The following is a 12,828-nucleotide window of genomic DNA, read 5'->3' as shown; positions in this document are numbered from 1 at the left end:
TTACAGCGCGCAATTTTCGATTTTTAAACATCAATTTTCAAAACGTCTTACTTAGGGTTAGGATTTACACATTAAGCATGGAAGAATGTTATATTAATGGAACATTAAGCCTTAATATTTTTATTTGAGTGCTGTTCAAACGTGAAACAGACTGCAACCTGTTTGTTAAATGCCTGAATTTTCAGATAAATGAATACATTTTCATACAAATCTTACAGTGTACATGTACAAGTTTACTGATTTGTATTTTCTAAATGTGTCTTTAAATGCCAAATATCCTTTCTTTAAACTGCTCCTCTTTGGTGAAAGCGTTCAGAAACACAGAAGCCTGTCATTAAAATAAGACCCAGTGATCACGTGGGTGGAGCGCATGATGCAACGCCCATGGAGAAGCTGAGGGGAAGCTCCTATACCAAAAAAAAAAAAAAAAAAAGTTCCAATGCTATTTATCAACTACCCTTTATAAACTGCGCTGACAAACATGAGCAATTTCTTTTGGCAAAGGTAGCGTGCGTGAGGAAAAACGCAATCACATTGATATAGCGCCGATGCCCAACAAGCGTTACCTCAAGGCACTTTCGATATGGATCAGATCCAGCGCCACGCTGCTCACATATTAAACAGAACTACTACATTTCCTTGAATGACAACTGGGGGAAATGATTCCCAGGCAGACAACTTCATTCATTCCACAATTCCGAATGGCAAAATAACGATCATGAAGGAACTGTCTAGACTGCTGTGCTCATTTGGGTCTTGGGTAACTGGAGCGTATCCCAGCTGGACCAACGAAAGGTGGGGTGCAATAAAAAAAATAAAAAATTAAAGTAAGGAAAAAAACAAGGATAAGAAAAACGGGTATATGTTAAAATGTGATTTGAAATCAAACTAAAATCCTTCACTAATAATTAATAAAAGCAAAAACGGTTTGACAGGCCCCGAGTTGGAATCTCGACTCTCGACTCGATTCAGATATCTTACAACTGTTTGAACAACCAACGATAAACTCAACTTATAACACCAGAAAAGAACAATGGGCAGCACGGTGCACTAGTGGCAATCTTGAGTGGGGTTTTCTCCCACATTCCAGATAGCAAGCATGTTAGGTTCATTAAAGATTCCTGCAATTGGTGTGAATGTTTGTCTAACAGGGTCGGTGTTGTGGTATCGTAGCTACAACCCTTTAAGGCGTAAACTATGGATGCTAAAAAAAAAACGGAAGCACGCAGCATGGGCAGACAATGTAACAATACTCACAGGTATATATATATTCTTTATCCGATGAAAGGCGAGCAATAACTGTACGGTCTTCTTCGTGTTACATTTCATGTCGGTATTACACTGCCCCCTGGTGGCTGGAGGCTGTTAAACTAAAGCAGGAAATCAAATCATGATGCAAGGTGTTTAATTTTTTACATTACATTACATTATTTTAATCGTTGGCTTGTCATTTCCTGTTTTATTTTGAAAATTCGGACTCCTTTCGTTTCAGGTCACTTGCTCTTCCTCGTGTGGCGTCAGTGTCAACCCTGATTCCTGATTGTGTCCACCTGTTTCCCATTACCCTCATGTGTTAAATGGTCTGCGTCTCCCCTGTCTTGTGCCAAAGTGTTTTCGTCAGAGCCAGTCACAGTCCTCAGCCTTGTTGTCCTGTCTCTTGTCTGAACTTTGGTTTGTAACTAGTTTGTATAGCCACAGTATCGTTTTCGTTAAGGAGTGATGTTGTTTTGTTTGTAGTTTAGACATCCTCCCTTTTGGAGCGCCTTTAGTTTAACATTTGTTTTTTCCCTCTAAACGAGGAGTTTTTTTGTTTAACAAATAGCTGCCATTGGCCTCAAACTCCTAAATCTGCCACGCCATCTCAGTAAGTGCCATTTTCTATCAAAACATGTTACAATATTTTATTTTATTTTTTTATTTTTTTGCAGGCAATTTCCATTAATTTCAATGGAGAAAGATGATTTGAGATGGGCGTGTTTTGATGCAAGCGTGGCAATGGGAAAAAAAAATTAAGCTCACAAGTCAAGGTACCATTGTATTCCACAAGCCCCCCCCCCCCCACCCCCACCCCCCGCGTGCATGTGATTAAACGGTTCCGTTCACTGACATGGACAGCGCATGGTTTCCAGCTTGGAACCCCTGTCAAAACGCGCGCGGCTGGAAGGGGTCGGCACCCTGGTGTGCGCTTTTTTACGCATCACGCCTTTTACTGCACAATGCCACCGAAACGCTTCCGCCGGCGAACGCACGCCGGCATATCTTAATAAAACGATCAATGTGGAGTCGGTCGATTCCCGGAGAGAGGCGCCAGTTGCCTCGGCATCAAGTCGCATCGATTATGCGGCTTGTGCAAACAAATTGATGGGGTGGCAAAAATAAACACGCGCCCGCATTTTTAGGCAGAAGAAAATTAGGTGTCCTACCTGGTTGGAACATACTTTGGAAATAAAAGATGACCAGAATAAAGGATCCCAAACAAGTGGCGAGTACCATCCGGCATATCCTGCTCATCCTCATGAGTTCGCTTAAAGTCTGTTTCATGGCCGAGGAAGGCGAGAATAAGGAGACGGGGAGGAGGTTCCGCTCGCTCGAACCTTCCTGGTGTGACTCTGGTGGTACTGATGAGGAGTCAGGAGGACCGTCCGCCGGTCAGTGAGCTAAACGCATCCCACACGGAGCGTACCATCGCTGGGCGACGTGCGGGGAGGAGGAAATGCTTGGCGGAAGTGGGCTCCCCGGCTTTGAGGAAATGAGCCCGTCCAAATGTGCGCTTCTATGTTACGCGATGCAATACTTTTGAACATTTGGGTTCTTATTTCAAGAGTGTTTCCGTTTTTCTGGACTGATGTGTTTTTATATTGTCTCCCTTTACTTGATTTGCTAAATGGAACAGACTTAATTGATATCATTGCCAACACCTGTCTGGCTGTAAACACTACTGTTAAAATGGCGATATATATATATACACTTATTTGATTACGGGGGGAAAAAATGCAACAGGAGTCCCCATTGACCCCACTTTTTTTTTACTACATTCCCCTTGGCTGGTTAAAAAAAAAAAAAAGACAGGGACTAAGCTAAACCGTGAAAATCTGTATGTTTAAAAAAAAGACACTTGGGACACATCATTAGGCACACCTTCACAGATAGATATCATTTGAATCAGGCCTTAACCATGCAGGGCATAACACCAACACTTCAAGCTACAACCACAATGTTGGAGGGCGATGCACTTTTTGTTCTTCTTTTAATCAGACGTTATTAAAAAAAAAAAATGCAAGCAAAGCTGAGACGGTTACTCTAGAAAACAATTTCTACATTTCAGGCCATGGTTTACTGTTTGCCGTCTGGCATTGCTGCTCATTGTGCTAGTGTAAGCACTAGCGACAGAAATAGCGAGAGGCAAACAATCACAACCCACACACATTTTTCTTCATTCTTTCCCCCTCTACTATTTTGTTGTAGCCTATGTCTACTCTAAACACCCTCAGCTGTAAACCCATTGGCACACATAACTACAGTGCCACCAAGTGGTGACAAAGTTGTATCTTTATGCAGCATCTTTAAACAGTGCAATTATGTATGCTGTAATCAGATTATCCTTCAGTGGCATTCACATGCCCCCCCCGCCCCCAAAAAAAAAAAGTTAAACAGGGAATGGGGTGCAATCACTTTTGTACACAAGCCTGCTTCGTCGTGGGAAATGACACAACGGTGGTCTGCAGATTACATCCGGCCTATATTGATAAACACTGCACACAAGATGGATGGGAAGCTCAGCGTCACTCACAATTAAAATGAGGCCCTTGTGTGTGTGTGTGTGTGGCCCACCCACCTCACAAATGCCGCTGGTATGTACAAGCATAGCTGAGGTGCCGACGGGAAAACATTCAGGGTCAGTCCTTTAAGAAATATATGCACTCAAGGTGGAGCAGAAATAGCCCTAAGGGCTCGGTAAACAACATACGGGGATCTATGAAAAGGAAACGCGTTTGCAGATATTGATTTATATTCCAGAATCACCGCTTAGTTCATTGCATACAATTAAGTTCATAAAATCCCCCCCGGGGCTTGTTGTGTGGTGATGACTGACTGAGCCGAGTCTCTCCCTGGAGCCTTTTAAAATGTCAGCTGCACTTTACTGATATGTTCAAAAGTGGTCAAAGTCAAAAGTAGCAAGTAAATGAGGGCTGTCCAATACATTTGTATGTTATTTTATGTAGTTATTAATCCTGATAACTAAGGGACGGAAACATCCTCCTGGTGAAGGTAAAAAAAACAAAAACAACAACAACAACAACATGATGGATATCAGCACTGGCAGCACGTGAAGACATCAGTAGACAGTCAAGGTCACCGTTTAATAGCACGCGTGTCACGGCAGCCATTACCGGTTACCGTGGCAACCATGATTGATGGTTCCAACCTCAGCACTTTTTTCCCATACATTACGTTCACCTTGGGTCAATGAGGTGCGCAAGGGGAGCAAAAAGTCCTGGCCTGCATTCAAAAAGTCCGAATTCAAGTTGGCTTTGATACCATTCCGAGCCACTCAATAAAAGATCCAGTGACCTCTGTTTCAACCCTCACTGAATGCCTTATTACTTAAATTTTCAACAAGGTCCTAACCCTTTAAACGTAACGTGGGATTAGCATCCACAAAAGGTCGTTTTGAGTGACTTTATTTTTTATTTTTTAATAAATCTTGAATAATTCAGCACCCAGACGGGGAAACTCATTTGAATCCACCGCTCTGACATTGACCTCGAAGTTAGCCACGCTCCTTCAAGGACTGACAACCCGAGGACCGAGGACTGAGCATGACATGAAGGATGAAGGCGGGTGCAATATTGGGTTGCAATGACTGCGGATTTATGGCCCCTGTGACACTGGGGGGTAGTAATTAATGTATTGTCAATCATAATGCACACTTAATTATAAAACAATTAACTGTGCGATTATGTTGTTTGACAAGCATTACAGTAAATTTACAATAGCTATAAAAATATATAATAAAAGATGTGCATAAAAATACAGTCTAATTTTTTGGGGGACAAAACAAATGTGTTTGTGGGTAGGTTATAATTATCATATATGCCACGTGAAGACAACGCTAAGCATTTCAGTAGATTCACTGGTCGCTCCACAATGTTGATGTTGAAGAACGTCTTGACATTCTGCCGTACTTCTCCCAAAATGTACGGAAGGATGTTCAGGTGATGGAGGGGACACTGTCAAGCAAGATGGAAAATTCCATTTAGTCTGTGTCGGAAAGGCCGAAGTGTTGTCGTGCCATGATGGATCTGTATGTTAAGATTTACGGAGCGGATGGGGGAATCGGTTATCTGCTCCGTTAGTCCTAATCTGTTCAGGGCCAGGTGAAGTAATGGTTGGATGGAATGGATGGAAAGAGCATGCTTGTACAGTATACAATAGGAATTGGAAATACACTGAATATTATTTGTTGGCAAAAAGCAAATAGCTATTATTTCTTTTAGAAATCAATTTTAAAGACCTAAAAAGGTGTCAAAGTGGAAATCACATTAAAAATCTTATTGCACAAAATGAGTAATGAAACATTTTTATTTTATTTTTTTGCAAAAATTACACTTATGGTCCATCCCCATGATATTAATTAACTAGGCTTCAAATGTGGGCCAATCTAATCAATTTAAGGCGCTGCGCTCAGGGTTAGGGTTGGAAAAAATGTCTCTTCAGCTACCTTATACCAATGAACCAAACCAAAAAACAACCGACCTTTGTAAGAAAAAGCTGTCAGGATGGCCGAGCGGTCTAAGGCGCTGCGTTCAGGTCGCAGTCTCCCCTGGAGGCGTGGGTTTGAATCCCACTTCTGACATAATGCTTTTACCTGACTGAATGGAAAAAATGTCTCTTCAGCGACCTTATACCAATGAACCAAACCAAAAAACAACCGACCTTTGTAAGAAAAAGCCGTCAGGATGGCCGAGCGGTCTAAGGCGCTGCGTTCAGGTCGCAGTCTCCCCTGGAGGCGTGGGTTCGAATCCCACTTCTGACATAATGCTTTTACCTGACTGAATGGAAAAAATAAGTCTTCATCTACCTTATACCAATGAACCAAACCAAAAAACAACCGACCTTTGTAAGAAAAAGCTGTCAGGATGGCCGAGCGGTCTAAGGCGCTGCGTTCAGGTCGCAGTCTCCCCTGGAGGCGTGGGTTCGAATCCCACTTCTGACATTATGCTTTTACCTGACTGAATGGAAAAAATGTCTCTTCAGCTACCTTATTTCAATGAACCAAACCAAAAAACAACCGACCTTTGTAAGAAAAAGCTAACAGGATGGCCGAGCGGTCTAAAGCGCTGCGTACAGGTAGCAGTCTCCCCTGGAGGCCTGGGTTCGAATCCCACTTCTGACATAATGCTTTTACCTGACTGAATGGAAAAAATAAGTCTTCATCTACCTTATACCAATGAACCAAACCAAAAAAAAAACCGACCTTTGTAAGAAAGAGATGTCAGGATGGCCGAGCGGTCTAAGGTGCTACGTTCAGGTCGCAGTCCTAACCCCAACCCTAACCCTAACATAATTTAAAAAAGCATAAATACATTAATAAAACAATTGTTGAGATACAATAGTGACATTGGTATTTAAATAACATGTCATATTGGTTTACATGTACGTATTACATAGAAAATAAATAGGACGCTTTCCCTAATAATTTGAACGAAAAAGGCGCACAGTTAAGATAACTTATTTGCGCATGGTGGTTGCAGTATATAAAGGCAATTCACTGTTAGAGGAAGCTCAGTTTGGATTTGGTTTTCGAAGAGGCAACATCTCAGACAATTCATTGAACAATTGTAGTGTGCTAGATCTGAAGAAGGCTCTTTAGAGCCGAAACGTTGTCAAAGCACACTTGCATTTAATTATACTCATTAGGAATTAGAACTATTTTTTTTATATAAAAATTATTATTTTTGATTGTTTTTGTTTTATTGTTTTATATTAATAGATAGTGATTACATATATGACAAAGGCCACTCCTATTGAATAAATAAAATATTAAAATTCAATTATACATAAAATCTACAATAAAATATATTTGTAGATAGTGATTACATAGGATACAAAGGCAACTCCTATCTATTAAATAAAAGATTAAAAACATTATTATACATCAATTACCATAAAAAGGAATCTGAGAGAGATATATAAAAAAAAGTATGATGGATGGTGGGTGGACTGTTGTCCGCTATGGGCGGAGACGCCAGCCCACACGTCAGTGGAAGGAATGTGACGACGGGAGGTACCAAGGACGGAAGGACCGTGCGATTCACTTTCAGTCCAGGAGGGGGGATCAATTCCCCTATCCTGGTCGAAGAAGGGCTCAATCCCTCAACCCTCAACCCTCAACCCTCAACCCTCAACCCTAACCCTAACCCTAACCCTAACCCTAAACCCTAACCCTAAACCCTAACCCAGTTGGAGCTTGGTCGTCGCAGAGACAACATCTCTCGCCAGGAAGAGCTTAATTGCATTTTCATTGTTTCATTGTGCCATTTACCTGAAGAAGGCTCTGGATGAGCCGAAACGTTGTCAAGGCACACTTACATTTAATTATACTTATTAGGAATTAGAACTATTTTTTATATAAAAAAAATTTTTTTGATTGTTTTTGTTTATTGTTTTATATTAATAGATAGTGATTACATATATAACAAAGGCCACTCCTATTGAATAAATAAAAGATTAAAAATCAATTATACATAACATCTTAAATCAAATAGATTTGTAGATAGTGATTGCATAGGATACAAAGGCAACTCCTAACTATTAAATAAAAGATTAAAAACATTATTATACATCAATTACCATAAAAAGGAATCAGAGATTTAAAAAAAAGTATGATGGATGGTGGGTGGACTGTTGTCCGCAATGGGCGGAGACGCCAGCCCACACATCAGTGGAAGGAATGTGACGACGGGAGGTACCAAGGACGGAAGGACCGTGCGATTCCTTTTCGCTCCAGGAGGGGGGATCAATTCCCCTATCCTGGTCGAGGAAGGGCTCAATCCCTCATTCCTAACCCTAACCCTAACCCTAACCCTAACCCTAACCCTAACCCTAACCCTAACCCTAACCCTAACCCTAACCCTAACCCTAACCGCTCTTTCTTACAAAGGTCGGTTGTTTTTTGGTTTGGTTCATTGAAATAAGGTAGCTGAAGAGACATTTTTTCCATTCAGTCAGGTAAAAGCATTATGTCAGAAGTGGGATTCGAACCCACGCCTCCAGGGGAGACTGCAACCTGAACGCAGCACCTTAGACCGCTCGGCCATCCTGACAGTTTTTCCTTACACAGGTCGGTTGTTTTTTGGTTTGGTTCATTGAAATAAGGTAGCTGAAGAGACATTTTTTCCATTCAGTCAGGTAAAAGCATTATGTCAGAAGTGGGATTCGAACCCACGCCTCCAAGGGAGACTGCGACCTGAACGCAGCGCCTTAGACCGCTCGGTATCCTGACGGCTTTTTCTTAAAAAGGTCGGTTGTTTTTTCGTTTAGTTTATTGTAAGGTAGATGAACAGAATTGTTTCCATCCAGTAAGGGTACTTAGGTTAAAGCATTGTGTCAGAAGTGGGATTCAAACCCACGCCTCCAGGTGAGACTCCGACCTGAACGCAGCACCTTAGACCGCTCGGCCATCCTGACGGCTTTTTCTTACAAAGGTCGGTTGTTTTTTGGTTTGGTTCATTGGTATAAGGTCGCTGAAGAGAATTTTTTTCCATTCAGTCAGGTAAAAGCATAATGTCAGAAGTGGGATTCAAACCCACGCCTCCAGGGGAGACTGCGACCTTTGGTTTGGTTTATTGGTATAAAGTCGCTAAAGAGACATTTTTTCCATTCAGTCAGGTAAAAGCATAATGTCAGAAGTGGGATTCGAACCAACGCCTCCAGGGGAGACTGCGACCTGAACACAGCGCCTTAGACCGCTCGGCCATCCTGACGGCTTTTTCTTAAAAAGGTCGGTTCTTTTTTGGTTTAATTTATTGTAAGGTAGATGAACAGAGCTGTTTCCACTCAGTCAGGTAAAAGCATTATGTCAGAAGTGGGATTCAAACCCACGCCTCCAGGGGAGGCTGCGACCTGAACGCAGCACCTTAGACCGCTCGGCCATCATGACAGGTTTTTCTTACAAAGGTTGGTTGTTTTATGGTTTGGTTCATTGGTATAAGGTCGCTGAAGAGACATTTTTTCCATTCAGTCAGGGTACTTAGGTTAAAGCATTGTGTTAGAAGTGGGCTTCGAACCCACGCCTCCAGGGGAGACTGCAACCTGAACGCAGCGCCTTAGACCGCTCCGCCATCCTGACTGCTTTTTCTTAAAAAGGTCGGTTGTTTTTTCGTTGAGTTTATTGTAAGGTAGATGAACAGAATTGTTTCCATCCAGTAAGGGTACTTAGGTTAAAGCATTGTGTCAGAAGTGGGATTCGAACCCACGCCTCCAGGGGAGACTGCGACCTGAACGCAGCACCTTAGACCGCTCAGCCATCCTGACAGCTTTTCCTTACAAAGGTCGGTTGTTTTTTGGTTTTTGGTTTTTTGGTTTGGTTCATTGGTATAAGGTCGCTGAAGAGACATTTTTTCCATTCAGTCAGGTAAAAGCATAATTTCAGAAGTGGGATTCAGACCCACGCCTCCAGGGGAGACTGCAACCTGAACGCAGCGATATAGACCGCTTGGCCATCCTGACGGATTTTTCTTAAAAAGGTTAGTCGTTTTTTGGTTTAATTTATTGTAAGGTAGATGAACAGAATTGTTTCCATTCAGTCAGGGTACTTAGGTTAAAGCATTTTGTCAGAAGTGGGATTCGGACCCACGCCTCCAGGGGAGACTGTAATCTGAACGCAGCGCCTTAGACCGCTTGGCCATCCTGACGGCTTTTTCTTACAAAGGTCGGTTGTTTTTTGGTTTGGTTCATTGGTATAAGGTCGCTGAAGAGACATTTTTTCCATTCAGTCAGGTAAAAGCATTATGTCAGAAGTGGGATTCGAACCCACGCCTCCAGGGCAGACTGCAACCTGAACGCAGCACCTTAGACCGCTCGGCCATCATGACAGGTTTTTCTAACAAAGGTTGGTTGTTTTATGGTTTGGTTCATTGGTATAAGGTCGCTGAAGAGACATTTTTTCCATTCAGTCAGGTAAAATAAATATATGAGAAGTGGGATTCAAATCCACGCCTCCAGGGGATACTGCGACCTGAACGCAGCACCTTAGACCGCTCGGCCATACTGACAGCTTTTTCTTAAAAAAAGGTCGGTTTTTTTGGTTTGGTTCATTGGTATAAGGTCGCTGAAGAGACATTTTTTCCATTCAGTCAGGTAAAAGCATAATGTCAGAAGTGGGATTCAAACCCACGCCTCTAAGGGAGACTGCGACCTGAACGCAGCGCCTTAGACCGATCGGCCAACCTGACAGCTTTTTCTTACAAAGGTCGGTTGTTTTTTGGTTTGTTTCATTGAAATAAGGTAGCTGAAGAGATTTTTTCCATTCAGTCAGGTAAAAGCATAATTTCAGAAGTGGGATTCAAACCCACGCCTCCAGGGGAGACTGCGACCTTTGGTTTGGTTTATTGGTATAAAGTCGCTAAAGAGACATTTTTTCCATTCAGTCAGGTAAAAGCATAATGTCAGAAGTGGGATTCGAACCAACGCCTCCAGGGGAGACTGCGACCTGAACACAGCGCCTTAGACCGCTCGGCCATCCTGACGGCTTTTTCTTAAAAAGGTCGGTAGTTTTTTCGTATAGTTTATTGTAAGGTAGATGAACAGAATTGCTTCCATCCAGTAAGGGTACTTAGGTTAAAGCATAGTGTCAGAAGTGGGATTCGAACCCACGCCTCCAGGGGAGACTGCGACCTGAACGCAGCGCCTTAGACCGCTCGGCCATCCTGACAGCTTTTTCTTCCAAAGGTCGGTTTTTTTGGTTTGGTTCATTGGTATGAGGTCGCTGAAGAGACATTTTTTCCATTCAGTCAGGTAAAAACATTATGTCAGAAGAGGGATTTGAACCCAGGCCTCCAGGGGAGACTGCTACCTGAACGCAGCGCTTTAGACTGCTCGGCCATCCTGACAGCTTTTTCTTACAAAGGTCGGTTGTTTTTTGGTTTGGTTCATTGAAATAAGGTAGCTGCAGAGACATTTTTTCCATTCAGTCTAGTAAAAGCATAATGTCAGAAGTGGGATTCGAACCCACGCCTCCAGGGGAGACTGCGACCTGAACGCAGCGCTTTAGACTTCTCGGCCATCCTGACAGCTTTTTCTTACAAAGGTCGGTTGTTTTTTCGTTTATTTTATTGTAAGGTAGATGAACAGAATTGCTTCCATCCAGTAAGGGTACTTAGGTTAAAGCATTGTGTCAGAAGTGGGATTCGAACCCTCGCCTCCAGGGGAGACTGCGACCTGAACGCAGCACCTTAGACCGCTCGGCCATCCTGACAGCTTTCCTTACAAAGGTCGTTTTTTTTGGTTTGGTTCATTGGTATAAGGTCGCTGAAGAGACATTTTTTCCATTCAGTCAGGTAAAAGCATTATGTCAGAAGAGGGATTCGAACCCAGGCCTCCAGGGGAGACTGCTACCTGTACGCAGCGCTTTAGACCGCTCGGCCATCCTGTTAGCTTTTTCTTACAAAGGTCGGTTGTTTTTTGGTTTGGTTCATTGAAATAAGGTAGCTGAAGAGACATTTTTTCCATTCAGTCAGGTAAAAGCATAATGTCAGAAGTGGGATTCGAACCGACGCCTCCAGGGGAGACTGCGACCTTTGGTTTGGTTTATTGGTATAAAGTCGCTAAAGAGACATTTTTTCCATTCAGTCAAGTAAAAGCATAATGTCAGAAGTGGGATTCGAACCCACGCCTCCAGGGGAGACTGCGACCTGAACGCAGCGCCTTAGACCACTCGGCCATTCTGACAGCTTTTTCTTACAAAGGTCGGTTTTTTTGGTTTGGTTCATTGGTATAAGGTCGCTGAAGAGACATTTTTTCCATTCAGTCAAGTAAAAGCATAATGTCAGAAGTGGGATTCGAACCCACGCCTCCAGGGGAGACTGCGACCTGAACGCAGCGCCTTAGACCGCTCGGCCATCCTGACAGCATTTTCTTACAAAGGTCGGTTGTTTTTTGGTTTGGTTCATTGTAAGGTAGATGAACAGAATTGCTTCCATCCAGTAAGGGTACTTAGGTTAAAGCATTGTGTCAGAAGTGGGATTCGAACCCACGCCTCCAGGGGAGACTGTGACCTGAACGTAGCACCTTAGACCGCTCGGCCATCCTGACAGCTTTTCCTTACAAAGATCGGTTTTTTTTTGGTTTGGTTCATTGAAATAAGATAGCTGAAGAGACATTTTTTCCATTCAGTCAGGTAAAAGCATTATGTCAGAAGTGGGATTCGAACCCACGCCTCCAGGGGAGACTGCGACCTGAACGCAGCGCCTTAGACCGCTCGGCCATCCTGACGGCTTTTTCTTAAAAAGGTCGGTTGTTTTTTCGTTTAGTTTATTGTAAGGTAGATGAACAGAATTGTTCCCATCCAGTAAGGGTACTTAGGTTAAAGCATTGTGTCAGAAGTGGGATTTGAACCCACGCCTCCAGGGGAGACTGCGACCTGAACGCAGCACCTTAGACCGCTCGGCCATCCTGACAGCTTTTTCTTACAAAGGTCGTTTTTTTTGGTTTGGTTCATTGGTATAAGGTCGCTGAAGAGACATTTTTTCCATTCAGTCAAGTAAAAGCATAATGTCAGAAGTGGGATTCGAATCCACGCCTCCAGGGGAGACTGCGACCTGAACG

General features: G+C 42.9%; 1 protein-coding gene and 11 non-coding genes across 13 annotated transcripts in view; 3 read left to right on the top strand and 9 right to left on the bottom strand.

Moving 5' to 3' along the window:
• chst11 (carbohydrate (chondroitin 4) sulfotransferase 11) overlaps nt 1-2,657 on the bottom strand; it is a 46,032-nt gene extending 43,375 nt beyond the window's left edge. Inside the window, exon 1 of one of the 2 annotated variants that reach the window (XM_086058553.1) lies at nt 2,424-2,657. In XM_086058553.1, coding sequence (XP_085914679.1) covers nt 2,424-2,541 — 118 coding nt within the window. In that variant the 5' untranslated portion in view covers nt 2,542-2,657. The remainder of the gene's footprint in view (nt 1-2,423) is intronic. The other variant, XM_086058554.1, reaches the window with a different exon arrangement.
• Nucleotides 2,658-5,774: 3,117 nt separating this feature from the next.
• On the top strand, nt 5,775-5,857 carry trnal-cag (transfer RNA leucine (anticodon CAG)). Its single transcript has one exon. It is a non-coding gene; the product is annotated as a tRNA-Leu (tRNA).
• A 97-nt stretch (nt 5,858-5,954) lies between these two features.
• On the top strand, nt 5,955-6,037 carry trnal-cag (transfer RNA leucine (anticodon CAG)). The gene has a single exon. It is a non-coding gene; the product is annotated as a tRNA-Leu (tRNA).
• Nucleotides 6,038-6,134: 97 nt separating this feature from the next.
• Nucleotides 6,135-6,217, top strand: trnal-cag (transfer RNA leucine (anticodon CAG)). Its single transcript has one exon. It is a non-coding gene; the product is annotated as a tRNA-Leu (tRNA).
• Nucleotides 6,218-8,244: 2,027 nt separating this feature from the next.
• Nucleotides 8,245-8,327, bottom strand: trnal-cag (transfer RNA leucine (anticodon CAG)). The gene has a single exon. It is a non-coding gene; the product is annotated as a tRNA-Leu (tRNA).
• A 1,127-nt stretch (nt 8,328-9,454) lies between these two features.
• Nucleotides 9,455-9,537, bottom strand: trnal-cag (transfer RNA leucine (anticodon CAG)). Its single transcript has one exon. It is a non-coding gene; the product is annotated as a tRNA-Leu (tRNA).
• Nucleotides 9,538-10,853: 1,316 nt separating this feature from the next.
• trnal-cag (transfer RNA leucine (anticodon CAG)) lies at nt 10,854-10,936 on the bottom strand. The gene has a single exon. It is a non-coding gene; the product is annotated as a tRNA-Leu (tRNA).
• A 933-nt stretch (nt 10,937-11,869) lies between these two features.
• On the bottom strand, nt 11,870-11,952 carry trnal-cag (transfer RNA leucine (anticodon CAG)). The gene has a single exon. It is a non-coding gene; the product is annotated as a tRNA-Leu (tRNA).
• Nucleotides 11,953-12,047: 95 nt separating this feature from the next.
• On the bottom strand, nt 12,048-12,130 carry trnal-cag (transfer RNA leucine (anticodon CAG)). Its single transcript has one exon. It is a non-coding gene; the product is annotated as a tRNA-Leu (tRNA).
• A 282-nt stretch (nt 12,131-12,412) lies between these two features.
• trnal-cag (transfer RNA leucine (anticodon CAG)) lies at nt 12,413-12,495 on the bottom strand. Its single transcript has one exon. It is a non-coding gene; the product is annotated as a tRNA-Leu (tRNA).
• Nucleotides 12,496-12,597: 102 nt separating this feature from the next.
• Nucleotides 12,598-12,680, bottom strand: trnal-cag (transfer RNA leucine (anticodon CAG)). Its single transcript has one exon. It is a non-coding gene; the product is annotated as a tRNA-Leu (tRNA).
• A 95-nt stretch (nt 12,681-12,775) lies between these two features.
• Nucleotides 12,776-12,828, bottom strand: part of trnal-cag (transfer RNA leucine (anticodon CAG)) — an 83-nt gene continuing 30 nt past the window's right edge. The window contains exon 1 of the tRNA in view: nt 12,776-12,828. This exon is cut by the window's right edge and continues 30 nt beyond it. This is a non-coding gene — a tRNA (tRNA-Leu).

Source organism: Leptonotus elevatus, chromosome 17, assembly GCF_054856555.1.
Source record: "Leptonotus elevatus isolate MCC_2025b chromosome 17, RoL_Lele_1.0, whole genome shotgun sequence".
Classification (NCBI taxonomy): Eukaryota; Metazoa; Chordata; class Actinopteri; order Syngnathiformes; family Syngnathidae; genus Leptonotus; species Leptonotus elevatus.
This window is presented reverse-complemented; position numbering and strand designations above follow the sequence as displayed.